This window comes from Eutrigla gurnardus (genome assembly GCF_963514095.1).
Source record: "Eutrigla gurnardus genome assembly, chromosome: 18".
NCBI classification, from domain to species: domain Eukaryota; kingdom Metazoa; phylum Chordata; class Actinopteri; order Perciformes; family Triglidae; genus Eutrigla; species Eutrigla gurnardus.
This window is the reverse complement of record NC_139929.1, coordinates 3,992,029-4,017,396: the sequence shown is the minus strand read 5'-3', so window position 1 is coordinate 4,017,396 and position 25,368 is coordinate 3,992,029. Positions and strand designations below refer to the sequence as shown.

The window sequence follows — 25,368 nt, the reverse complement described above, 5'->3', positions numbered from 1 at the left end:
ACATTTCCCATGAAGCAATGCGTCGGCCTTGAGAGCGGGTGGGTGGGTGGGAGTGGGCTCGGGGTGGAGATTGAGGTGCGTTTCATGTTCCAGAATGAAGCCCATAGCTCCCAGCACTATAAATAACCCACCAGTTGGAGCTCAGTTGAAGGGTCAGGACAGCTGAGGGAGTGGGCCGTCCCCGGGTTCAGCTGCTTCAACTGTGCCTCTGAATCCTCTTTCCACGCTAGAAACTAACATTCGGATCCTCTCTGGTTGGACTCGGAGCTCATCGCCCTGCCAGGAACGATGGCCCTGCCAATAAACCCCATGGACGAACCCCGGATGTACCAGCAGACGCTGCTCCAGGACGGCCTCTTCGACCTGCTGGAGAACGACAAGCTGGTCGACTGTGTGCTGAAGATCAAAGGCAAGGAGTTCCCCTGCCACCGGCTGGTCCTGTGCGCCTGCAGCTCGTACTTCCGCTCCATCATCCTGTCGGACCTGGAGGAGAGCAAAAAGAAGGAGATCGTCCTGGAGGACGTGGAGCCGGGTGTCATGGGGCTGATCCTCAAGTACCTGTACACCTCCAAGATCAACGTGACGGAGCAGAACGTCCAGGACATCTTCGCGGTGGCCAACATCTACCAGATCCCTTCCATTTTCACCGTGTGCGTGTCCTTCCTGCAGAAGCGCCTGAGCCTCAGCAACTGCCTGGCGGTCTTCAGGCTCGGCCTGATGCTGGACTGTCCCCGGCTGGCCGTCTCCGCCCGAAACTACGCGTGCGAGCGCTTCCAGCTCATCTCCAGGGACGAGGAGTTCCTCCAGCTGCTCCCCAACGAGCTGGCGGCCGTCTTGGCCAGCGACAAGCTGAACGTGGAGACGGAGGAGGCGGTGTTCGAGGCGTTGATGAGCTGGGTGTCCCGGGACACCGAGGGCAGGGAAAAGAATCTGCCCGACTTGCTGGATTGCGTCCGTTTGCGTCTGGTCAGTGAGGATTACCTGAAGGAGAAAGTGGAGAAACACAAACTGATCTGCTTCAACCCCGAACTGCAGGAGAAACTCCAGCTGATCAGGGACGCACGCGTGGGGAAAATGCCAGAGGTTAAAAAGAGTAAAAAGGAGGACGGAGCAGCGGAGAAAGATGGCGACGGTGAGGATAAAGAGGGAGAGGAAGAAGAAGCTCTTCTCCCGGGAATCCTGAACGATAACCTGCGGTTTGGCATGTTCGTCAGGAACGTGATCCTCATGGTGAACGAGGTGGGGGCGGTGGCCTACGATCCGGCCGGGAACGACTGCTTCATGGCGTCGCTTTCCACGCAGGTTCCCAAGAACCACACGAGCCTGGTCACCAGGGAGAACCAGATCTTTGTGGCCGGGGGATTATTCTACGATGAACAGAACAAAGAGGATCCACTGTGCTCTTATTTCCTGCAGGTAGGCGAGGCTCCAAATAAACATTTTAAGAAAAGAGATAAAGTGATAAACATATTATATTTGCCCTCTAGCGCTGATATTTAAACGATGCAACTTGACCCATTAAATGTGGATAAAATGATGCATTAAAAAGGTGGGAAAAGGGGATTTTCCAGTTTTAGAAGGGGAAATAAAACCTGGATTTTAACCCGAGTACATCTACCTGCAGTGTTGGTGTCCCCTCTGCATGTGGCGTAACCCCATTCACCAATGTTTGACCTCCTGTGACCTCAGTACGACCCCACTACTGCCGATTGGCTGGGGATGCCTCCCCTCCCGTCCCCCCGCTTCCTGTTTGGCCTGGGCGAGGCCGAGAACTCCATCTTTGTTTTGGGAGGGAGGGAGCTGAAGGAGCAGGAGCACACGCTGGACTCGGTTTTGGTCTACGACAGACAGTGAGTATAACGTCACAGGTTAATGTCAGTCATTGAGAAATGATTGCTGTTCTCGGTAATGAATGATAATTCACTTTACACCTTCACAGGTCTTTTAAATGGGGTGAGTCAGAGCCACTTCCTTACCCGGTCTACGGACATGCAACGGTGTCCCACAACGATGTGGTTTATGTGATCGGAGGAAAGGGAGACAACAAGTGAGTATTAAGACATGAATAATAAAAGTCAAATCAAGGATCCCACCAGGACCTCAGATGTTCTTTGTGTCCATCGTGAAAAGGAGCTGCCTGAAGAAGATGTGTGCGTACGACGCCAGGAGATTTGAATGGAAGGAGCTCGCACCCATGAAGGTGGCGCGTTCTCTATCCGGCGCCACTTTTCATAAAGATAAAATCTACGTGGCGGCCGGAGTCACCGACACGGGGCTGACGGACTCCGTGGAGGTGTACGACATCGCTACCGACAAGTGAGTTCCTCGAAATCAGTGAGGAAATCCCACTGAAGAGATACTGTTTAATGGGTTATTGATTTTCAAATGTCTTCCAGTGAATCAAACTACAGCTTACTGGTTGTTTATACACATTTTAATATTACCAATTTCATTTTAAAGCAGTTTTTCTGCTTAAAAATTTGAAATTTTGCTTCAAAATATAATAATTTCTTCAAATCAAGCTTCTTGAGCCCTCTAAAACTATATTGCACCTTACTTACCTTTACCCGTGTGTGTGTGTGTGTGTTTCCAGGTGGTCAGACTTTGTGGCGTTCCCCCAGGAGCGTAGCTCTCTGAACATGGTGTCCTTGGCCGGCTTGTTGTACGTTGTCGGAGGTTTCGCCATGATGGCGCTGGAGGACAGCGATGAGATCGTCCCCAAAGAGATGAACGACATCTGGAGGTGGGTCACAACATGAATTCATTCATTCATCATGCTCCTGGTACTTTTAATTAAGCCAAACAATTGTATATTGTTATTCATGATACAAATAGAGTTAGTTAGCTTTACCAGAGACCGTTAACCTCCTCAGGTTTGACGAGACGGACAGGAAGTGGAAGGGGATCCTCAGAGAGATCCAGTACGCTTCAGGGGCCACTATCCTGGGGGTCCGCCTCAACACCCTCCGCCTCACCAAGATGTAAATCCTCCTCCGGGCCCTGCTGGTTAACAGAAATCTGCACACAGTGACATCTCACATTCGTAGAGACGTTAAGCGCTTACTGTGGTGTTCAGTTAGTTTTACATGGTTGCTATAGCAATTCTAATTCTGTAGCTAATTCTTGCACACTTATCTTTTTTTTGATTGACATTTTTATAAGTTTTAATTAGATTGAGATTGTAAAACCGTAAGCAATCTGTAGCCTGTTGTTTTGCACTGTGATGGAATAAACTAAGTATTTAACACTAAAACCGCTGATTCAATCACAGAAAACGTGTTGTTAGGAGTTGTGTGTATTTCCCGACAAATCAAAAGTCACAAAAAATAAAAGGAATTCAGTTTCTCTGTGCAGAAACAAAAACACAGCACACATCTCCATTTGCAATAATATATCTATACTGTTTAATATTGAAATGATTTAATTACGCTCTGCTGTGTTACAGACAGTGAACACTAGTCAATAATACAATAAAAGACAGAAAATGCAGTCTAATGTTATTAGCACCTATAGACACTATTGTCCTGTTTTTAGTATTTTAATATAGCTGAACTTGACAACTACTGCCTACACATGGTCTTTGTACACCAGAGTTAACTAAGACATAGTGTTTTACATCATGAAGTAGAGAATCAGCAAATAACAGTACACATGATTTAACACAGCGGCAGTATGAGTAATATGGGAAATGTAGAGGGTATGTGGATAATACAACTTTGAATCGACTATGGCATTGGCGCCTATGATTATTATCACATATATATAGATATATATTTATATCTCTTTGCCCAAAAAGGGGAAAGTCACCATCGAACAAACTTATTAGAACAGTCAACCGAACTTTCACATGCAAAGTAACCAACATCGTTTGTTTTTGAGTTCATATGGAGCCCAGAAACAGACAAACTGTCAAAAAAAAAAGATTATCAGATGAGTCAAAAAATACATTGAACACACTAATAAATAATACTGCCAGTTAAAAAAAATAGATTGTATTAAAGGAACTAAAATCTCAAATCAATTGGTTAAAAAAAAAAAAGCACAATTAATCGTGTGTGTAATTAACTGTGCGTGGGCTAGCTTATTAGCTTAATTTATAACCCTGGTGGCTAAACACACCAGCCTTGTCTGTTATATGCTAGCTGAAGCTAAACTTTAGCAATGACATTGAATGTTAATGATCCATATACTCTACTAGCCTACTGCTAACAAAAACAAGTTAGCTAGCTAAGACGAATTGGCATTAGCTAGCTAATGTTGCTAATTCATAGACAACAAAGCAAGTCTCAGACTTTATGATTGTGCATTATCCTTTTACATTTTTAAAAATGTGTGATTTCATGTCTCTTTATCCCCAAAAAGAAGAAACAAGTAGTTTTTTTAACAACTGATTGGAGGTTAAAAGGAAAAGTATAAACTTGTATGTTTCTTATAGGGCTGCAACAAAAAATTATAAAACTTTTTTTTAAATCAATGAAATTGGATAATTTAATAAGTTAATTTTTTTTTAAGGAATTCAGTTATATTTTTGACTTGTGTGGTAACCTTTTGTCGGTTTTGAGGCTCCATACATTTGAACCCAAAATACAGGTTAAAAAAAAAAGCTCCAAAAAGAGCCTTTTACCCCCCATTTTCAAAAGAATAACACATTTCTTTAAATTCTCACACACACACACACACACACACACACACACACACACACACACACACACACACACACACACACACACACACACACACACACACACACACACACACACACACACACACACACACACACACACACACACACACACACACACACACACACACACACACACACACACACACACACACTTCTCTCCAATATCCTCATGGAACTTTAGTAGCCGCTACTAAAAACAAAAACAGCAACATTCCCAAAACGTTTCTCGAAGCTGAAGGCCACAGAATCTAAATCCTTTTTGGAAGCAGCTGAACCCCCGAAACCAAGAGATCCAAGTGGAGACACCGACTTGGCGATCCCACGAGCACTTGGCTTCGTACCGACCGCCACGCTCAACATTCGTCCTGGGTGCAACGCAGAACGCAGAGTCACTGTGGTGTCACGGCAGCCACTTAATCACTGACAAACCCTCGTTTCAGGACAAGGGCAGGTCCACCTTTGCCTCATCTAATACAAGCCGATGGCTGCGAGCCTCAGGAAAGGAGGATTTGGCTAATTAAGTGCTATAAAGCCTACTTGCCTTGAATACAGGACTCCTACTGACTGTGCAAAATTTCCCTTCTCGGTTTCTAGAATCTCAGCTCTTCTGCCATTAAAGTGTATAATATTTAATAAGTAAAAACTTACACCTAAAAAGATTAATTGTTATATTCGTTTTCATGATTTGGGAGACATCAGAGCTCATGAATGTCTTTCTTTGATACATTCTTAATGCACAGTGTCGCTTTGACGACGTCTCGTTTGCAGCTGGATTAAGGGAAGACTTGTTCACAAAATAATCCAAGACAAAGGATTAACATTTAAATTCTGTTTTCTTGGGTGGATTTAATAACTATATATGTAAAATGGTGTGAAAGCGGTAAAACAAATATTTGCCATTTGCTAATTAACTTGACACATTTTAACCTTTAAAAACAACTCAAGACGCTCAGTGTAGTTCGCCTACAAAATGATGAATATACTGCAGTTTGTTTGATTTATTATGACGTTATATTGATTAATACCACACTGGTTTGGAAGCCTGTAACTTTAAAACTGATTCCAAGCAGGAACATACAGAAGGACGTGTATACAAAACATTGTTTCAGAGGACTTAACAGCTGCCAAGGACACATTTCTGGCAGAGACTGCATTTTTGTAAAATCCTATAATCTTATGCCATGGAAATATTAAAAAGAAAGAAAAAAGAAATCACATCTGCCATCAGCAAATTGCGATGCATATAACTGCTACTGTATCAGCCTTCAAACCATACGAGCTGAATTGGAGTATAAAGTGCTCACAATATTCTATATCTTTTTCAATTTCTCAATTTGGCAACTGACAACTTCCTTTAACATTTTTCTCATAGCGTGAAAAAACAGTCACATATTGAAGCCCCTTTAAAAAAAAAAGGAGCCAACTGTTAAGAGCTAAAACGAATTTCTCTTCGACGTGGTGGCGACAGGACGACAAGCCAATCAGAAGCAGCCGTAGCTGCACTGAAATTTATCAATATCCAAACATTAAATGTATGCCTTTGGATTTTTGTTTCCCGTCTTGTGTTCAAATTATTATCTGCATACGTGTTCCCCATTATGGGCTTTGTGTGGCAATCAAATTCAAAAGTGCATAAATCAGTAGTATTAACTACTATCCCTCCTCCTTTTCCCCATCAGCTATCATCCATAACATAAAACACATTCAAATCCCTCAGTATAAGGCGAATACACAAATTACAACAGTATCTCAGTATTGTCTCTTGGGCTAGTGCTTCTGGAAAACAGTGAAAAATACATATTTTTTTTAGCCTTTTTCTTATTATCAAAGTACTACGAGCATCTCCAGTGAAAACCAGAGATGCAGTATAATAATGTACTTTTAAGGGAGGCTTTTCTTCTTTTTTTTTTTTCTTTAGTGGAACTAACAGGGTGTAGTTTTACTAAGACGCCACAAGAGAGCAACAGTCCTTATGTTTGTGTGGCGTTGTCTTTAGTCAACAATCAGGAGCCTCGTCTAACAGTGACTACAGTCCTTAGATGGGTATAAAATGTTGGCAGTTACCTCATCAAACTGCTTAAAAATGTCTAAATTGTAGCTCATTTCTGACCCTGGAGCTCTTTGTCCAGTAAGGCTCGACTGATCACAGCCAGAATATATATTCAACAATTTAACAGCTCTAGACTTTTCATTTTAAAAGGGGCAGTCTCAAACTGGACCCTGTACAAAAGCAGCAAATCAAATCCAAAAAAAACAACAACAACAAAAATGTGTTAGACACACAAAGAAACAAAAAAGGAGAACGTACCATTTTTAAGAAAAAAAAATAGCATCAGATGTGGCGCTAACCATTTAGCCATGGCAGTTTCAGATAAACACTACGATAAGGTGCTTCAATTTGTCCTTTAAATAAAAACAATGAACAGCTCGTTACATTTACAAAAGCTTATCCACAAGCCAATTATTTCGGGTATAGTACCGGGCCAAGACGCACTCACACACGTGGGGAACATTCAAATGACTCTCCGGATGGAAAACACGAGGAATTAATCACACGATCACGACAATATTTACAGGTTAACGCCGCACTGCAGTTAGCTTAGCTAGAGATAAAGTGAGCGGGAGTGCATCAACGCTTTTTGGATAACTAATTGATAGAATGTCAGATTTTTTTAAAAGGCATATTTTGACATTTTGGTGATGTAAACGCTCATTTGCTCGAAGCTGATAAGTTAGACACCGCTCTCGTATCTTAATGCTAAATATGAAACTACAACGGTTAGCTTAGCTTGGAAACAGCTAGCATGGCAACAAAATCCACTATCACCTTAACATTGATTTAATCTCATTTGTTTAAAATTGTACAAAAAAATTAAATGTAAAAACAAAACAATTTGTGATTTTACAGCTAGCTAGCTTAAGTTTTAAGCCGCAAATTGTTGTTTTTACACTTTTGGTTTTTGTACGGATAAAACAAACAAACATGTAATAACATGTTAAATCATTAGCTTTAGGTGCTGTTATTGTGATTTTTTTGTTTTATCTTCAGACAAAACCAAGCTAGCTGCTTCCCTCTGTTTCCAGTCTTTGTGCTAAGCTAAGCTAACAAGCTGCTACCTGTAGCTTCATATTTAACGTACAAACATGAGTGGTATCGAGCTACTCATCCAACTGTCGGCAAGCAAACAAATAAGTGTTTTATCCCCCCAAAATATAAAACTATTGCTTTTTACTGACTTAAGGATTCTTTCAGTTTCACACCGTACGTCCCGTAATTTGATCAGCTTCTAAATGTACTACATTTTAATAGTAATGTCATCATAAGGAGCCCTTTTAGTGATACGCTCTGTTGTGCCAAAAGTAGCCTAATCACCATTAGTGCTGAGATTTAGGCATCACAATATAAATGTGAATGATTTCACAAAATTCATCATGATGACAATGTGCACACTTAACGAGCTACGTAATCATGTTTTTTGTGAATATTATTATTATTCCTACACTATATTGGTATTCTGCACGCTAAATACACGGTTTGGGTTTTAGTTTGTTAGGGAAATGTAAGTTAACGTTAGATCTTAGACCTTCAAATATGCCGTAGGTCTGATTACATCAGGGTTTTTTTTTATTTTTTAACTAACACGTCACATATTAGTGCGACCTCAAAGCCGGATCTACAGGAGTGGGCTGTGCTCGCTTAATGTAAGCAACAATGAGAGCCAACAAACGACTCAGGGGAAGCATTTTTTTTAAACATAGATCCTCATGAGCATGTCTCACACACACCCACACACACACACACACACACACACACACACACACACACACACGCACACACTGGCGTCCTCACAAATTGACGTAACGTGCCACGAAATTACACACCATCACAATTATATATATATATATATATATATATACTGTATATATATAAAATAAAAAAAACAGAGACAATTAGGAGTACATTTTTAAATATCGCTAAAAGTTAAATGTAAGGTGCAGGAATCGATTATAAATGCTGTATAACGTTGTCTAAGTATAGCGGGGTGAGCTAACAGGATTTGGTTACTGGCAATGCCGTACACATGTATATGCTCAGAGACAAATCAGCGTTTGGTTATTGCTGGGTCGGACCAGAAGCACTCGCCACATCTTGGCAGAGGACAATCAACAACAAAAAAAAATTGGATTTATTTTTGTGTTCTCACTCGATTCTTTGTAAAAGATGCTACAATCAATGCATTGTGCTCTGGAGAGATGTGTGCGGCGGTGGAAAAAAAAATCCCAAATGAAACCAGAACACGGTTGTGAAATTCATGAGGAGAAGTGACGACACGTCCTACTGGACTCTGAGGTTATCTATTGTATTTAACAGAGTAAAAAAAGTAGTATTTCTAACTATTTCTTATTGTGGTAGGTGTATGTGTGTTAGCCTTCAGTCATGTTTTTCACCCCTCCCTCGGTGGAAATGTCACCGAGGTGCGTCGCTCTCCCGCTGCAGGAGTCCTCTTAAAAGCCCTACGAAGAAAAAAAAGTAACAAAAGTGCCTTTGATGCTACGGAGATTTGTTAGTTGTTGGAGTTCATCCTACCGGCAGAGAACAGCGGGGGCGGCGGGGGTAAATGAGGAGTCGGGGGCAGCCCCCCCAAGGAGTGCAGCAGGGGAAGAGACAGCTGGGTACCGTGGAGGTGGTGGGGGCTCGAGGCGGCGGCGGCGGTGGCCGGGGGCAGCGCCGCCCCCAGCTGCACCTGACCACCGGAAGAGTCCACGGCAGGCGAGGCCAGGGCCGGGTGGAGGCCGAGGGGGTCGTCGCCGTCGGCGACCATGGGGTTGCTGACGCGGAAGCACTTCTCCCTGTGGGCCTTGAGCATGTTGGAGAAGCGGAAGCGCTGGCCGCACACCTCGCAGGGGTACGGCTTCTCGCCGGTGTGCGTGCGGCGGTGGCGCTTCATGTTGGGCCGGCTGGTGAAGCTCTTCCCACAGATCTCACAGATGTACGGCTTCTCTCCTAGAAGAGGGACACGGAGATGATGTAAGGTCACCAACGGAGGTTTTAAACCACTGGGTCTCCATCATGTTTGTACCAGGAGGGGACTCACCAGTGTGCGTCTTCATGTGTTCGTCAAAGTACTGTTTCATGTTGAAGTCCTTTCCGCACCACTGGCACATGAACTGCTTGTGTCCGATGTGGATGCTCATGTGGGAACGCAGCTGGTATTTGTACTGGAAGCGCTCGCTGCAGTTCTGAAAGTCCACACAATCAGAATCACAAATGACATCACAAAAAAAAAGAAAAAAAAGACTCCTTTCCTTTCATTTTCCTTATTTTTAACAAAACTGCTTTTAACCTGTAGCCCTTTGAGATCTTTGGATGAAAAGGGCACTATAAATAAAATGTATTATTATTATTATTCCTTACGTGGAAAATTAGAGTGCGAAATTCTCTTATCTTTTTCGATAAAATCAAAAGTATTTATTGTGATGTATAAAATGTATTCCAGGTATCACACATGTCGAGTTATACAACTTTATACATGAGAATAGGTCAAATTTTACAAGCAGCCCAACTGTTAAAATAATGTTCTTTGAATAATGTGATTAAAAACTTTAAATTGTTTGAAAACAAGAATATATGCTTTAAAAGGAACATCCGTTTCCAGGCTTTATGCTAAGCTAAGCTAAACTTTCATATTCTAATCTAACAACATGCAAGAAAGTGCATCAGCCTAGTTCCAAAAAAACTTCAAACTGTTCCTTTAATCAGTTTGGTCATTCTTTCAAATACTCTCACAGCTCACGAATGCAGAAAAAGCTACAGCCAAGTGTTCAGATTAGATTATTATACATTATATTAGTATTTTACAAGCAAAGGCCATAAAGAGAATCATCTCATTTAAAATGACATTCTAGACACCAATCATGTCAGGCTTTAAAAACTGGCTTTAAAATCTCCGTTGGAATGAAACTCTTTGTGTGAGATCAGTGGAAACCAGCAGCAGTATTAAAGAAAAAGAAGGAGCTCGAACCTCACACTTGAAGGGTTTCTCTCCCGAGTGCTGCAGAGAGTGAACCTTCAGGGACATGCTGCGCTTGAACGACTTCCCGCACGTCTCGCAGGTGAACGGCATGTCCTTCGTATGAGCTACACACACACAAACACACGCATAAACACACACACAAAGTACACGTTAACGGTATTCAATATTGAGCCACTCAATAGCAGCAAAAAATAAGCAAACTGCCACACTAAAACAGCACTTAAGGGAACAACGCTGATGCTTTTTTCGGCGGTTAATTATCCTGCTAAGTACAATGGATGTGTCTCATCTACTAAATAATCTATTTCCTCTGAAGTTTCCACGTCAAACTCAAGTAAGTGTTCTTTTACGACTGAATCAGACGGGGAAGAAATAAGATGCTTATCTCCCCAAAAAAAGAGTGGAAGAGGAAAAGCAACACCCAGAGCAGAAACCCAGCACAACAATACAGCGGGGAAGAGGAAGCGACCGACCAGGACTCGATGATGTCACCGCCACTCACCGACCATGTGCTTCCTGACGTGAGCCATGGTGTAAAACTTCTTCTCGCAGATCTCGCAGGAGAACTTCTTCTCGGCGTAGCCGTGGACGATCTTGTTGTGCTCGTGTAGCGACCACAGCTTCTTGAAGGCCTTGCCACATGTTACACACTTTTGAATAAAAAAAACAAACAAAAAATATAGTTATTAACCGGAGTTACTCGGGAGTTTCATCTGGAACGGCCTTTGCAAACACAGTGTGTGAGCTTACACATACTTGAGCGTGCACTGTAGCAAAAAAGCAAAAAAAAAAGCAATTAGAGTCAGTCGATTAAAGCAGCAAATGATCTTCAGAACCACAGCAGGAGTCCAGCTGCTCGCTGCAGAGCGGAGGTGCCGACACACATCACCACGTGTTATTACCGACTGAGTTACTGCTCTTATATATATTTATATCTATATTTACACAAACGAACAAATACTTCTACTGCGGCTAAAGGGCTCGGGTTTGTAGTATTATTAATGCAACAGCACAACTGACAAAAGTAAAAAAAGATTTTTTTCGCTGATTAAGCACTTTTACAGGAACATTTCATAATAACCACATATTGTCAACTCTAACTCAAAACATATTTTTTCCCGTAAAACATGCAGAGGAATGTTGTTTTTTAATTTCCAGCTCAAACAAACATCTGCAGAGGAAGTTTTCAGATCATTTACTTAAACTAGGATTTAAAAAAAAAAAAAAACATTTACCAAAATAAACCTTCTAATTCATCACTCATGAGGCATTACAAGTGTGACGCTGCCCTCTGCCTGCATTTCTATTTTTTCTTCTTCTGTGTTCTGGGCATCAAATTTCATAAAAAAAACTAAAAAAGCGACCAGATCTTAATAAATCACATAACCAATAGGAAATGGCATACACGATGAAATACAACGACCAAATTTGAATGTTGTTTACAAACCACAACTGAAAAAATTCTACTCGTTCTGTAAAAGTAAATGAAAGTTTAAACAAAAGTACTAATAAAAATCAATACTCAACTAAACAAACTAATAAAATCATAATAAGTTCACACAGTTTATTTGAAAGCCATAATTTGTCTGCCCGTTTCGGGGTTACTTAGTAAAAGTGGAGGGTGCAACAAAGCTGTCAAGATGGCTTGCTATTGGTCAACAAAGTTGACCAGCAGTTCATCTTGGACCGGGATTGGAGTTTCATACCTGGATGCTCTTCTCACAGTCGGTCTGTTGGTGCAGCAGCAGCTCGCTCTCCAGCAGGAAACGCTTCCCACAGTTGTTGCAGATCTGCATGCGGTTGTGAGTGACGTTCATGTGTTTTTCTAGATACCAGCGGTTGTTGAAGACGCGAGGGCACTTCTTACACGGGAAGTGTTGCTTCTCCTCCAGCCTCACCTTCTGGCCGAGGCCCTCGGCGTCCAGCGTCCTCTTCCCGCCCGGCCGCTGGTTGGCCAGCGTGGCCTCGGCGAGCGTCTGCCGCATGGAGGCGGTCGTGCCCGCCATGGCGAAGCCCCTGGTGCCCCGACGAGGTCGCTCCATCGCGGCCGGCTCCTCCAAACCTGGAATGTTTAGGGTGTTCTCCTCCTCTTCCTCGTCCTCCTCCTCGTCTTCCTCCTCGCTGCTCTGCCCCAGCATGTCCCCCCTCTTCAGGTCATCGTCTTCCTCTTCTCCCACCGTGTCGTCGTTCTCTGCCTCGTTCTCCTCGCCCTCGTCGTCTGAATCCCTCTCGTCGTCATGGCAACAACCGAACATAGCGGCCGCCTCCGTGATGCTGGCCGCTTTGCTCTCCGACCCCTTCGACACGTTGAGTGTCTGGTTGTTGAGGTTCACTTCAACGATGATCTGGTCTCTGTTGAAGGAGGCGTGTCCGTCCGTGGTTTTTGACTCTCCATTGCTCTCGACCTTGCACAAAGAGGCCCCGCCCCCCGACCCGTCCTCCTTCTGGTAGTACTGCTTCTGTGTCTTGCCCAGCTCCTCCACTCGGACAGAGAACGGGCTGCTGCCCTCCCTCTTGTATACCCTCGCCAGCTCCGACTCCTGTTTGATGTCCGGGTACAGCTGGCCGGAGGGCATCGCCACGGCGGCGGGGTCACCGCCACCGAGCCCCTCCTGATCCGCCATCTCCGAGCAGGTGGTCTTCAGCGAGTGGCTGCCGATGAGGTCGCGGCAGGACGCTGCGATGTCGCTCATCTGGAGCAGGGTGGCGGCGTTGAGCACGTCGCGGACCGTGCGGCTGCTCACCAGCAGCTTGGAGGTGTAAATGAAGTTGAGGATCTGCTGCAGGCCCTGCGAGGTCAGGGCGTCCAGCGACAGGTCAACGCGCCGCAGCGGCTTGCTCTGTGCGAAGAGGGAGTGGAAGAAGGGGCTGTAGGCGGCGAGCACGCCCTTGTGGGCCGGGAAGGTGCTGCGCTGACGCACCAGGACGATGTCGACGTCGCACAGGTCGGGCTGGAAGAGGCGCTGCTCGTTCAGCCTGTCCATCAAACAGGTGAAGTGCAGAGCCACATCCTCCACCAGGGAGAACTCAGCAGAGGGGAAGTCTGTGGTCTTCTCCACTATGAGCTGAGGACAGAGGAAACACAAACAGGACTTTATTAGCACCAGGCAGCTTCACAAAACCTGCATATCTCATTAAAACAAACTCTTCTTGTTAGAATATAATAAAAGTCATCATAACTGTCACCTCATGTTAACTTACAGAACCTCGGTTTAAGGTCGTGTAAGGGTGTTTGGGTGAAGACAGAAGTCGGGGATTGAACCGCCAACCTTGACGAACAACAGCCACCATGACTAGACCTCAGAGTAGCCACATACACGGAAAATAAATGCATTGCAAAGCGGTTATTACAGTTTCCTTTATGATTTTCAGCGGCCTGCACGACGTCACAGTCTGCATGCGAGGAATCAAATCAAAAAGGTGTAACACTCAGCGCTCTGTGCAAGGTCCTCAACTTCCCAAGGTGGGTTTATTTTAGCACAGGAAGGGCAGGGTTTCGATCCAGACGGGATGTGAGTGGGGACGGAGCAGCGAACACACACACACACACATATATGATGTGTAACCACACACACACACACACACACACACAACAAACACAAACACAGTGTCTGGTCTCTGCGAGGACCGGCCGGTCTCAGCGTTTGGTATTCACCGCCATCTCCCCCCCATTAGCCGGATCTCTCAGCACACCCACTCACTACAGCGTCCCCGAGGAGCCCAGGAATTATGCACAAGACAAAACACGTCCGGAGAAATAATTAAGGGAACCATGCCGAATAAATACTAATAACCCCGCAAACAATTAGAGGAATTCATCATTCCGGGCATCTCTTCGAAAAAAGGCAGAATAAGACGAGTATTAATATAAAGCTCGTTTCGGCTGTGAGCCATAATTACATCTTTACATCTCTTATTTATTGTCAATATTTACAATCGCATGTGGAGGACAAAACACACACACACACACACACACAGGGGCGCAATATTGAATTAATAATTCATTTTAGAACAATAACTATTATGGCATTCATGTAAAACTCTAGTAAATGAGAATGAATCTCACTACAAAGACTGTTAATTGTTCTTGTTTCTTTCGCCGCCCCCCCCCTCCCACTCCGACACATTTCCCCCTCGATGATCAATGAAAATGACTTTTCATTGTTAAAGCTAGAAAAATGGATTTCACATTTGGGGCCCTAACCTTGAAAATCTGGTCCGTTTGAAGAATTCAATTATGGAAGTGGTAGATTTATTCATAGTTTTGAGCTGCTAAATTGGACTCTGTAGCCTTGTGCGAGGGCGAGAGAGGGAGAGAGGGAGAGAGAGAGAGAGAGAGAGAGAGAGAGAGAGAGAGAGAGAGAGAGAGATAACCCGATCTCCACTCCAGACTTCGCCCAAGGGCAAAGCGCCGCAGCCTTAATCAGATCAAGTGTAAGTTGCAGACTGGAAGTTGCTTTAGCGGCGATGATAGGCAACTTCTTCTGAGATTCAAATAGGACAACGCTGTCAGAGATGAAATCCTGGAGGAGGAACATCAAGAGATACAAAGAATTGACGGCTTCAGGTCAGACTTAAGGATTGAGGTTTAATGAAGGGAGCGTTTCTGTTCATATCCCTTAAAAACAACAAGCAACGGTGGGATCACCTCAACCCCTCGCTGCTAATTCTTCTAGATCTCATCGTCGTTACCGGGTCTGAACATTTGATCCTGGGGATTCGAGATGCAAAAATAATGATGAGGGCGCCGTACGCACCTGTAAAAACGGGACTCCAAATGAGTTCCCAAATGATTTCTGCACGTCTTCACGCCTCAATGCCGAGCGTGCATCGGGGCGTTTTCAGCACATTAATTTGTTTTTGCATCCAACATAACTTTTATATGTCGTTTTGGGGGGGATTTGATTTGAACAAACAAACAAAAAAAATCCCTTCTGTGCTCAATTAATGTATTTGCATGTTTTCTATCATCCACGTAAGGATTTATTTTTTTCTATCATCCATTTAAGGATTTATTTGCCCTCTGAATTTAGAAGAAAAACATCGGAATTACATTTTTATTTCAGCTCCTGCCATCGGGCTAACTGGCTCCAACACTGCTTCGTTATTTCAACGTCTTCTGGATCATCAACTGGTCATATCATGAATGTATGTAATGTAATTTCACTGATTATCATCAAAATATGCTTCAGCCTCCCAGAATGGCGCTAAAACATACAGGAATCCCTTTACATTTTGATAGGAAAATAAGATTTACAACAATAAAAATCCTGCATCGTCTCATCCGTACTACCAACCAAAACAGCGAGACGCTAATAAAGTAGAGACTTTCAAAGATAACAGAATTTCATACCCAATAATCAATTATCCAACTAGCAATCAGACCAGGAGATGAAAAAGCCGATCAGCAATTTATTCTCTGATTGGCTGAAACACTTCAAAATAAAAATTCATTCACATATGAGTGGGGTTTCAATCATTCTTTTTATCTGGAGTGATGCTTGAAACCATTGCATCTAAATTTGAAAGCAGCAGGTCTCATGCCGACACAGACCTCGTCACATGTCATCACATGCAGTACCGGAGCCAAAAAAAAAGTGAAGTGAGTAGTTTGCAATTAAAGACCGCATCCAACTGTCCGTCATTATCTCCCCTCCTCCTCCCCCCTTTCCTTGGAAATGTCAGGCAGAGAGCTTGTTTGCTGTCATTAGAGGGAGCGCCACCTTTAGCTGCCTCTCAGTCAGACGTCTCCCAATACATTATTCATATCTGGCCCGACCCGTGACAAACATGCAGGGGGGGGATTACTGACGCACCCAACAAGAGGTGCCATTTAAACGGTCTTCAATCAAAGCTCCCTCCACGCTCATTTAATCTGCCAAACACAACGTGTGAGGGGGATCTTCTGGCATTGTGGAGGCCCTCGGAGGGCCCGTTGCTCTCGGCGACGCTCAAGGTTGATGCCATTTATAATGCAATAACCATGTTATTTATTTTTTTTACTGCCGAGCCCAAGTGCAACGTTAAGAAAGAAAACAGAACCGTATCGATGCCATAAAACCGGCTTCACGCGCTGCTGCAGACCGACGACGCTCACTGTTTAACGTCTCACCACAAGGTCTGCCGAGTCGCTGGAGCTTTCGATCATGTGACATTCAGAATTATACTAATTGGACTGATGAATGCACTCTACTTGATCACAATCACTAACTTTGACAGGTCACATAAAAACAAACTACAAAAAAACAAATCAGCCATCCATGTTTACATCACAGTTTGCCCAACGTTTGTAGGCTGATGCATTTTGGGAGATAATTAAGGTCATTAAAAAAAAAAATCCCTGATTTAATTAAAGTTAAAAGCTTCAAACTTTATCCAGCTCTGATGAATCCGTGACGGATGATTCACGACAGAGGAAAAAGCTTTAGCTGATGCTGTTGAATAGCTGTTCACCATCTTCACTGATGAGTCTAATGAAAGCCTGCGATACAACAACGGGCCAATCTTCAGCCAGCTCGGCCGTGTCAGGGTCAGTGGTATGCACTTGGCAGCGCTCCCCGAGTCCTGGACCCGAGCCAGGCGGAGCCGAGTCCGAGAGCGAGATCCCTCTTTCTAAATGTGACTTTCACTGGTGAGAATGCCCTTCTCTCTCCCGCACCTCTGCACCGGACGTCCCCGCGTGGATTTACCACCCTGTAAAGCGTCTCCGTCACCGGGGGGACGGGCCGCGACCTCCACGGAGCTGCCATTTTAAAAAGCACTGTAATCTAGTTCACACCGCCCGCGAGGCCACCTGTGACGGTGAACAAAATCAAGCTAAACACGTGCCGACTATTCCGCAGCCACCGTGTCAGACGGCAGATATATATGCTAGCAGGGAAGTAAACAGCATCCACCTTCAGCGTGTCGTTTGCTGGCTGTGGTGAACAGACTGAGCCATTAGCGGGGGCCAATGTCAGAGCTCAGCACAGAGTCGTGGACACATCAATAGTGGGAGGGAGGGCAGGTCGTATTCAGGCAGGAGGGAGTCTCAGGGGGGAGACGCGGCGGGGGTTAAAGCTTCCCTGCCAGCAGACTGAACTCAGTGTCCTCTCACATCGCCTTCTTTTATCTCTTTAAGACTTCATTTGGACAGAAAACATACATATATAATACATAACAAATACAAGTAGGACATCCCTATCATAATCTAATGTTAGTGCATGTTAGTTTTCGGCCAAATCACATTGCAATACGTGTTTGCTGGGTTGTCATGGAGATGGAGTTTCATCCCCTTATTATCACCACCTCTTATCACTCATCTGTCAGACCTCATTTACAATAATTCAATATATTATAGATATTCAATTTACAACGCGGAGGGAAACTGGAACCAGAAAATATGATTATTTTTATTTTGGTTTTAGCACCAAATTTAATAGTCAAAGTAAGTAGTTGATGCAAATCGGTTCTCTTAAAGTCCCAGTCGGCAAGTCTGGCGGATCGAGGGCACTCAGATTGTGAATGTTTACAACTCTCAGGCTCCTCCCCCACGACCACCGAGCTCCTCCCCCACAACCACCAAGCTCCTCCCCTCTGACCACCGAGCTCCTCCCCCTCGACCACCGAGCTTCTCCCCCTCGACTCCGTGCCCTTTAAAATCCCTTAGATCACGCCACCTTTGAAACGCGGGTCCGATTTTGACTCTGGTGTTATCACGGGCACCGTCGCCATCTTTCTTTTTTTCCTTCTTTTCCCCCTGATTGGACAGGATGATCCAGGCGCGGTGGATCTTTGCAAAACAAACAACAGGCTCTACGTGCACGTAGAGGCACGCTTTTTTTTCTAAAACCGGATGATTTATGTTGTTCTATCGGAGCGTAGTGTCGGACTTTAATTAAATGATTTCTGAGCGACTTCATGAACAAGTTCAACTTGCTGCCAGATGTCAAACTGTCCGTATGCACCGTGAAGCCACTCGGAAAACTAACCATCGGGAACAAGAAGAGATCCACGGCCATGAAAACCGCGAAGACCGCCATTCCTCGGGGGGGCTCGGGAGCTTCGCAACTTCCACCCACGGAGCACTTCAACCTACAGTAAAGAGCACACTCAGCAGCCCTCTGCACAGCCAGGCCCCCCGCTGAGTGACACCCGGAGGAAGGAGAGTGGGCACCGTGTCAGGCCTCATCTCACTCACTGGCATGAACAAAGCAGCGCACACACACACACACACACACACACACACACACCCCTGAGTCATCATCAGTACAGACGAGAGCAAAGCATGACAGAGTGGAATACGAGCTCAGGTACGACGGAGCTTTGGCGTCGTACCGGCGTCTGTTTGTTTTTTTTCAACGTGGTGGGATGATCTGGACGTGAGTAAACACCATCGCACAGAACGGGACAAGGGCATGTCGTTTCTGGCAGAGTCTAATCAGACAGCTATTAAAAAGTCATCAGGGTAATGACTGACACTGTGTCCTCTGTGTGCTCAACAGACCTTTCCCCGCCGCCGCCACCAAACGGCAGGTTCGGTCCCAGAGAAGTGAATTCTGATTCTCTGGCCGAGACTTAATCCTTCAGGTGTTCGGATCAAGACATTGTGCCAAGTTTTCCCCCCTCCGCTTTGCGTGTTTATGTCTAGTCATGTTTGGATTACCGAACAGGCTTGTTGGGTCCAAGCCCAGGGGCCTGAGGTCTCACAGGTTCCCTTTTTTTACTGCACATTCAAATCAAATGAGAAAAGAAATGCAAAGGGCCATCAGGGAGACCAAAACGGCCACAAAATATGGAAAATGACTCCAAGAACGGATGAAAAACTCCTCCAAAAAGACGCATAACGACCACAAAGAGACGCTAAATGACCTCAACTGGTCTTTTAGTCTGAGTACCATGTAGGGGGGGGGGGGGGGGTTTATATGGCTGTGCTGCTCATAATCCGTCCATGTGTCTAGTGCAAGATTCCTCCTCTGTCTGCAGTCTGCACTCCCTCCTCTCCTCTCTAAATCCAATCAGCAGAGAGACCGAGCGCTGACCTTGAGGTAGTAGAAACATATACAGCGGCGGATGTAGAGCGCAGCCGCCCACACGTCTGCAAACCGCCGATGCACGCGCACACACACACACCTGCATCGCAATGGTGCATGTGTGCCCACGCCAGTACAAGCAGCAAATAAAGAAACGTAGGGAGCGTGTGATGCATGCTGGGAGAGGACGTTAACCCGTTACCGTGAGCATGAGACGGGGCCAGACCGCTAATAGCACAAGTGACGAGGTCACACTTTTTCAAACAAGCCCCGCGGTGACGGTTACAGCACTATGATGAAAAAAGAAAAAAAAAAGAGAGGGCTCATAAAAATCAATGTTCAATGACTGAAGCGGGAGCGACAGCGGCGGGGGGGCATCACGCTCGCTGCTGAGGTCACACATGGCACGGTCACATGCACGCACATTAAAGTGGAGTTTAATGCTCAGTCGGGTGGCACAGCTGATGGGATTAGAACCAATTTAAGGCTGATAGATACACCTTTTTGATATGAGGATAAGGGATTATATAATCCAACAAATTAGTGGTGGAGAAATTAAACCCATAAATCATCAAAAAGATGTAAAATTAGAGACTCTTGGTTACTTTCTGGTCTCCTAAACATAGCTATTACCTAAACATCTGGCTCTTTAGGTGCTAAATACTCCGTTGCTAACTTTGTCGATGACAAACAAAGTTGTGGACTGAAAGAAATCAGATGCTGCATACTGCTGATAACCCTCTGGCTTCACCACTCAGAGCCTAACCTGCTGATTAATAATGATAATTACAAGGTTTTTATGACTACTTTCTGCCAGTTCAATAAAAAAAAATAGAGAAAAATTAAAATGCCTCAACACACAAACCGAATGAGATTTCAGGTTAAATACACAGCAGCACCATTTCAGATCCTCTTTCAAACAAGCTGCTCGTTGTCTCTTTCCACCACTTAAGCTAATTATTCAATTCCCCTCAGCCAATTAAAACATTTAACTTTCTTAACCAGAGCATTCTCTGCTGGCTGCAATTAATAAAAGGACAATATTATCAGCATTAGTGCTGCTCTAATCCTAGACGTCCAATCTCCCCTCCACACTGTAGCCCTCCCGTCCTAATCTAGCAGCTTGGACTCTCCCCCCCCCCCCCTCCCTCTCTCTCACACCGGCCTCTCACCTTTAGATTTAAATACATTTCCATCTATATGTTAATGCAACCACAGGTGACGAGTCAATCGACAAAACGATACGCGTTTAGCCGAGCATGAAATTGGGATGCACAAACAAAAATAAGGACGGGAACAGCGTGAGCAGCATCTTGGCGACGTACAGTACATTCAAAATGTGGACGGGGTGAGCAGGATGGCCTCAGATAAGGGGTTTTTTTTTTTTTTTTTTTGCTCGTGGTTGGAGCGCGCTGGACAAGAGCACGTTTCATCACTTGGGTGAAGAAAGAAGACGTCGGCCGAGGCAGTCATCTGGAGTTGAGATGACTGTTGACGAGCAGTGGGATAATGGAAAGGAGCGGCCTGGAGGCGGGTGTGTGTATACGTGGGGGGGGGGGGGGGGGGTTAGCGAGGAGGTTAGACCGTCCGCACTGAAGCTCTGCCAGGGAGTTTGCGTCTGGGCCAGTGAGCTGGGAGAGGAAGCGCTGAGTCAGGAAGCCCGGCCAAGAGAGAGGCCTGTGGTGCTGGCATCTCCTCCTCAAACACACAATAACACACAATACACACACCGCTTCATCCACCACCACTCTGCTGGAGTCATGGCATGCTGTTCCCAAACCAGTGCTGGCCATGCATGTTTCAGTAAACGGGCCAAAATACCTGTGGCACAACAAAGAGCGGAGAGCATGACGCTTAAAAAACGATGGGAAAAACATGAAAAGGTGCACCTCTGGAGTGATCCGTTAGACAATAGATCACTGTGGTGTGTAGCAGCGAGCAGGTGCAGACGTACCCGGAGGGCAATTACATGGGATGAAACTGTGATGGCTTCATTATCCCTTTCATAGCACGACACACAGACAGAGAAGAGGCTAATACAGGACTCCACAGAGCTCCTTATCGCGGGAATCTCTCCCTCTCTCCGGTGTGTGTGTGTGTGTGTGTGTGTGTGTGTGAGTTGATATGTTTGATGAGAAGGTCAGAGAGGACAGAGGGGAGAAAAAAAAAAAGGAGGTAGAGGAGGAGCATCGGCTTTCTATAGCCGCAACCAATCAATGGACGGAGAGAAACGGTGAATATGAGCTTAAAGGAATAGTTTGACATTTTTTGGGGTTTTGTTTATTTGCTTTTTCTGTGTTTTTTTTTTTTTTTTGAGTTGGACGAGAAGATCGACATCTCTCTTATGGAGCTACGACCGTTAGCTTAGCTTAGCACAAAGACTGGAAACGGAGGTAAACAGCTAGCGTAACAAGAGCAACAACAATCCACCTAGCAGCACCTGAACTCACCATTTGACAGTGATTCATGTGCCGGACTATTTCTTGGCTGGGAGCGGTAAACTTCCTGGAACAACACATGAAACCCATTAAACAGCACTTCATTTGTTTTTATATTGAATACATCTGATATAAAGGGCTTTATTAATGAGCTATAGACATTGATTGGCAGATTAAGTTGATTTTGTTGCTGAACCAGGTTATGCTTAGCTAACCAGCTGCTAGCTGCAGCTTCATATTTAACATATAGTTATGATCCAACTTTCTGCAAGAAAACCAATAAGTGTATTTCCTCAAAATGTCAAACTATTGATATAAAAACAGAAAAAAATTACATTTTCTGTGATCACATTGTTTGGTTACATTTCTACGACTCAAAGTCTTCAGATAAGCAGCTAAAAATGAGTCATTCCTGCACTCACGCACACAAAAAGTACAAACTAAACGTCATTTCAATATTTGCGATGACTATCAGATCAGAAACCTCTTTCCTGCTCGGCGATTCTCTGAAACAGCATGAAAACTCATTCCCGTCTGCGTTAAAGCTCCTAAGTCTCCCTCTGGCCTAAATTCAGCTAAAAAGCTAGAAGAACACTTTAGACGGGGGGAAACTCTCTCGCTATCTCTACGTCTGACAATGGAAGGCTAATAGAAATCCTCATATCAAGTTGTACTAGAAGAAAAAAGCTGTTTGGCCTCTTTGATAACAGAGTTCACAGCTATTTTAAAACAAAAAATTTGCCACGGGGGGTTAAATTAGTGTGTTTTTTTCCCCCCAGATCAAAAGACGCCGATGCCGACTGCTGCTGAGAATATACAACGTGGATTTAACACAAAGAGCAACATCAACGCTGATCATTTTGGCAATTTGGAGAACAAAAAAGGAACCTTGCCTCCGTTTGACCTTGCTCTCTGCAGCCGCGTCCAGCCTTCTTAATCTCGGGGGCATAAATTAGCAGCACCTTCAGCCCCGTTCGGGAGTTTCCAAGGAGAGCGGCCTCCGACCCGGAGGGCCCCGTCGATGTCTGCCGGCGGGGTTTCGTTGCTCGGGGAATGGCTGCACTTGTCACAAGGACTGAAGACAGTTTCCTCGCTCGGCAACCGAGAGACAACGATGCCTCAAAGTCAAGGGTGGGCAGGAATGCCCTGAATAGGCAGTTACGTAAAAAAAAACACACACAGCACCCTGAGAGGACAGAGAAGGAGCCGCTCGGGGACCAGACAAGTTGGCAGCAGAAATATATCTTTATATTTTAACAAAATGAAAACAAAGCATTTGAGTGAGAGACGGATTATGAGACATTTGTCGTCCCTTTATCTCTCTTTATAGAGTCAAACTCATTTATTGGCTCTTTGTAGTTACTTTGTATCCATATTGTACTCGTTGTGTGTCTTTCTGTGGACACTTTGCGTATCTCCGTAGTTGTTTCATCGACCCCCCCAACAAGAAAGGCTAATGGTAGCTTCATACAGAGGTCAAAGGGCCCCTTTAGGCCCCTGGTTCTGTACCCCTAAGCCTGATCCGTAATCCAGCCACGAATAAGGGAGTTTATGGACGTGAAGCTATCGATAAACAACTAAATGAGCAGTCTGACAAATCCTCTTTTGATGTCAACAAAAAGTCATTGCAGAAGTTATCTGGAGTATGTTTACCAAAAACAGCCCCAAGATGCATCATCTCCATCCGCCACACTCTGCACTTAGTCTGTCACAGCGTTAAAAAGGAAAGAAAAACACACAAATAAAAAAAAAACAGGGGAAGGAAAAACACGTTGAAATCTCTCTCTCTCCTCTCTGCTCCCACCAGAAGCCACCCAGCAAGCACCAGGGTTAACCTCGCTGACCTGACCCAGATATTAACCCAAGCCTCCAGATGTGAACGCCGCGCTGGGATTACTCCACCGCTGCATCAAGCTCCACATGCTTTCCTAATGAGGCATCCTAATATGACCCCGGAGACAGAGCGGTCTGTCTGCCTCGCTATCGGCCTTCCTATTCCCACAACCATCAGTCTGGTCTGCAGCGATGCAAAGGGGAGTCTGGTTAATCAGTCAGTCGTGGCATGCTCCTATTAAACTGTCACCTGCAACAAAGTTAGGAGTGACGTCACTACTCCTCCACCTCTCAGGTATGCAGAGCAAACTTGTCCTGCACCGGCTGCTGCTGCTGCTGCTTGATGGGGGAGAAAAAAGGAGTTTACATTTGCACCAGTCACGACCTGAGCCCTGTGTTTTTCCCCTGCAGGAGCGCCCTGATATGAAAGAATTTAACTCCTTCTCTGCATCAATGTAGCTATTGTAGCCGCCGCATTCTTTCGGCAGCTTCGATTTCCAACTTGTGCCGTGTCGGCAAGTTACAAACTTACCGGATACAAAAAAAAACACACACACACACACACACACACACACACATACACACACGCGAAAATACACGGTGCGACAGCCGGTGGCACAAACACACACGGCGAGGCAGAAGTGTGGTAAGTTTCATCGGCCCGCTAAGAAGCTCACATTTTGCAAGATATCAAAAAGGCACACAAGAAATAAACAAAAAATGCAGCGCTCTCCTCCGCAGCCTACCATTTTGATCCAGCGTTGCGAGGCTCAAAGGAGTCCCAGAATAACTCCTCTCGCACCAGTTCTCCCCTCGCCATGAAAATGACCGTTGAATTGTCACATTTCTTCAGCTTTTTTTTTTTTTTTTTTTTTAAGGGTTGCCCGATCCTCAACCCTCTCTTTTTCTTCTTCTCCTTCTTCTTCTTCTTCTACACCCCCCTCTCTCTCTTAGTGCTGCTGTAGCATTCAGACAGACAAAAAAATGCAGAGGCTGCTTTTGCAGAAGGAATTGGTGATTGGAGCTCGGGGATCATATGGGCTTTTTGTCAGACGTTTTTAAAGGGACACGGTACTTGTTTCAGCAGCCGGAGTTGCCGGATTTTCTTTGTACTGGAGGCTGTTTGGATTATTTTGTGTGTTTTTTTGTTGTTGTTGCAGGAAAGACTGTGGGGAAGGACGAGCAGCCATATGGCGCAAAAAAAAAAAAAAAAAAAAAAAAAAATCCCGGTTGCGCTTCCTCTCTGGCGGTGCGCTCCTGCAACGCTGTGACGTCACGCGGGCAGACAGATGCGGAGGTCAGGAAGTTCATTACATTCCCATGTTGCAGAAAGTCGTCGCAACTTCCATTTTACACAACATATGAGA

The 25,368-nt window shown here is 44.9% G+C and overlaps 2 protein-coding genes across 2 annotated transcripts; one reads left to right on the top strand and one right to left on the bottom strand.

Moving 5' to 3' along the window:
- The first annotated feature begins 50 nt into the window (after positions 1–50).
- Positions 51–3,643, top strand: klhl40b (kelch-like family member 40b). The gene is made up of 6 exons (XM_084033367.1): positions 51–1,416; positions 1,690–1,850; positions 1,940–2,047; positions 2,131–2,316; positions 2,594–2,743; positions 2,874–3,643. Exons 1-6 carry the CDS (start codon positions 289–291, stop codon positions 2,983–2,985), a joined length of 1,845 nt encoding a protein of 614 aa, XP_083889493.1. The 5' UTR covers positions 51–288; the 3' UTR covers positions 2,986–3,643.
- Positions 3,381–25,019, bottom strand: zbtb47b (zinc finger and BTB domain containing 47b). Its single transcript, XM_084033366.1, has 6 exons — positions 24,748–25,019; positions 12,426–13,784; positions 11,222–11,369; positions 10,708–10,823; positions 9,781–9,925; positions 3,381–9,689 (listed from the first exon to the last, which is right to left on the bottom strand). The coding sequence occupies exons 1-6, from the start codon at positions 24,748–24,750 to the stop codon at positions 9,250–9,252; spliced, it is 2,211 nt and encodes a 736-aa protein (XP_083889492.1). The 5' UTR covers positions 24,751–25,019; the 3' UTR covers positions 3,381–9,249.
- Between the last annotated feature and the right edge of the window lie 349 nt (positions 25,020–25,368).

Coding starts and splice junctions, on each gene's coding strand:
- klhl40b (XM_084033367.1), top strand. CDS start 289: ATGGCCCTGCCAATAAACCCCATGGACGAACCCCGGATGTACCAGCAG. Junction 2,317..2,593: donor TACGACATCGCTACCGACAA/GTGAGTTCCTCG, acceptor GTGTGTTTCCAG/GTGGTCAGACTTTGTGGCGT. Junction 2,744..2,873: donor GAGATGAACGACATCTGGAG/GTGGGTCACAAC, acceptor TAACCTCCTCAG/GTTTGACGAGACGGACAGGA.
- zbtb47b (XM_084033366.1), bottom strand. Junction 11,370..12,425: donor ACTGTGAGAAGAGCATCCAG/GTATGAAACTCC, acceptor TTTATTCAAAAG/TGTGTAACATGTGGCAAGGC. Junction 10,824..11,221: donor CGTCAGGAAGCACATGGTCG/GTGAGTGGCGGT, acceptor GTGTGTGTGTAG/CTCATACGAAGGACATGCCG.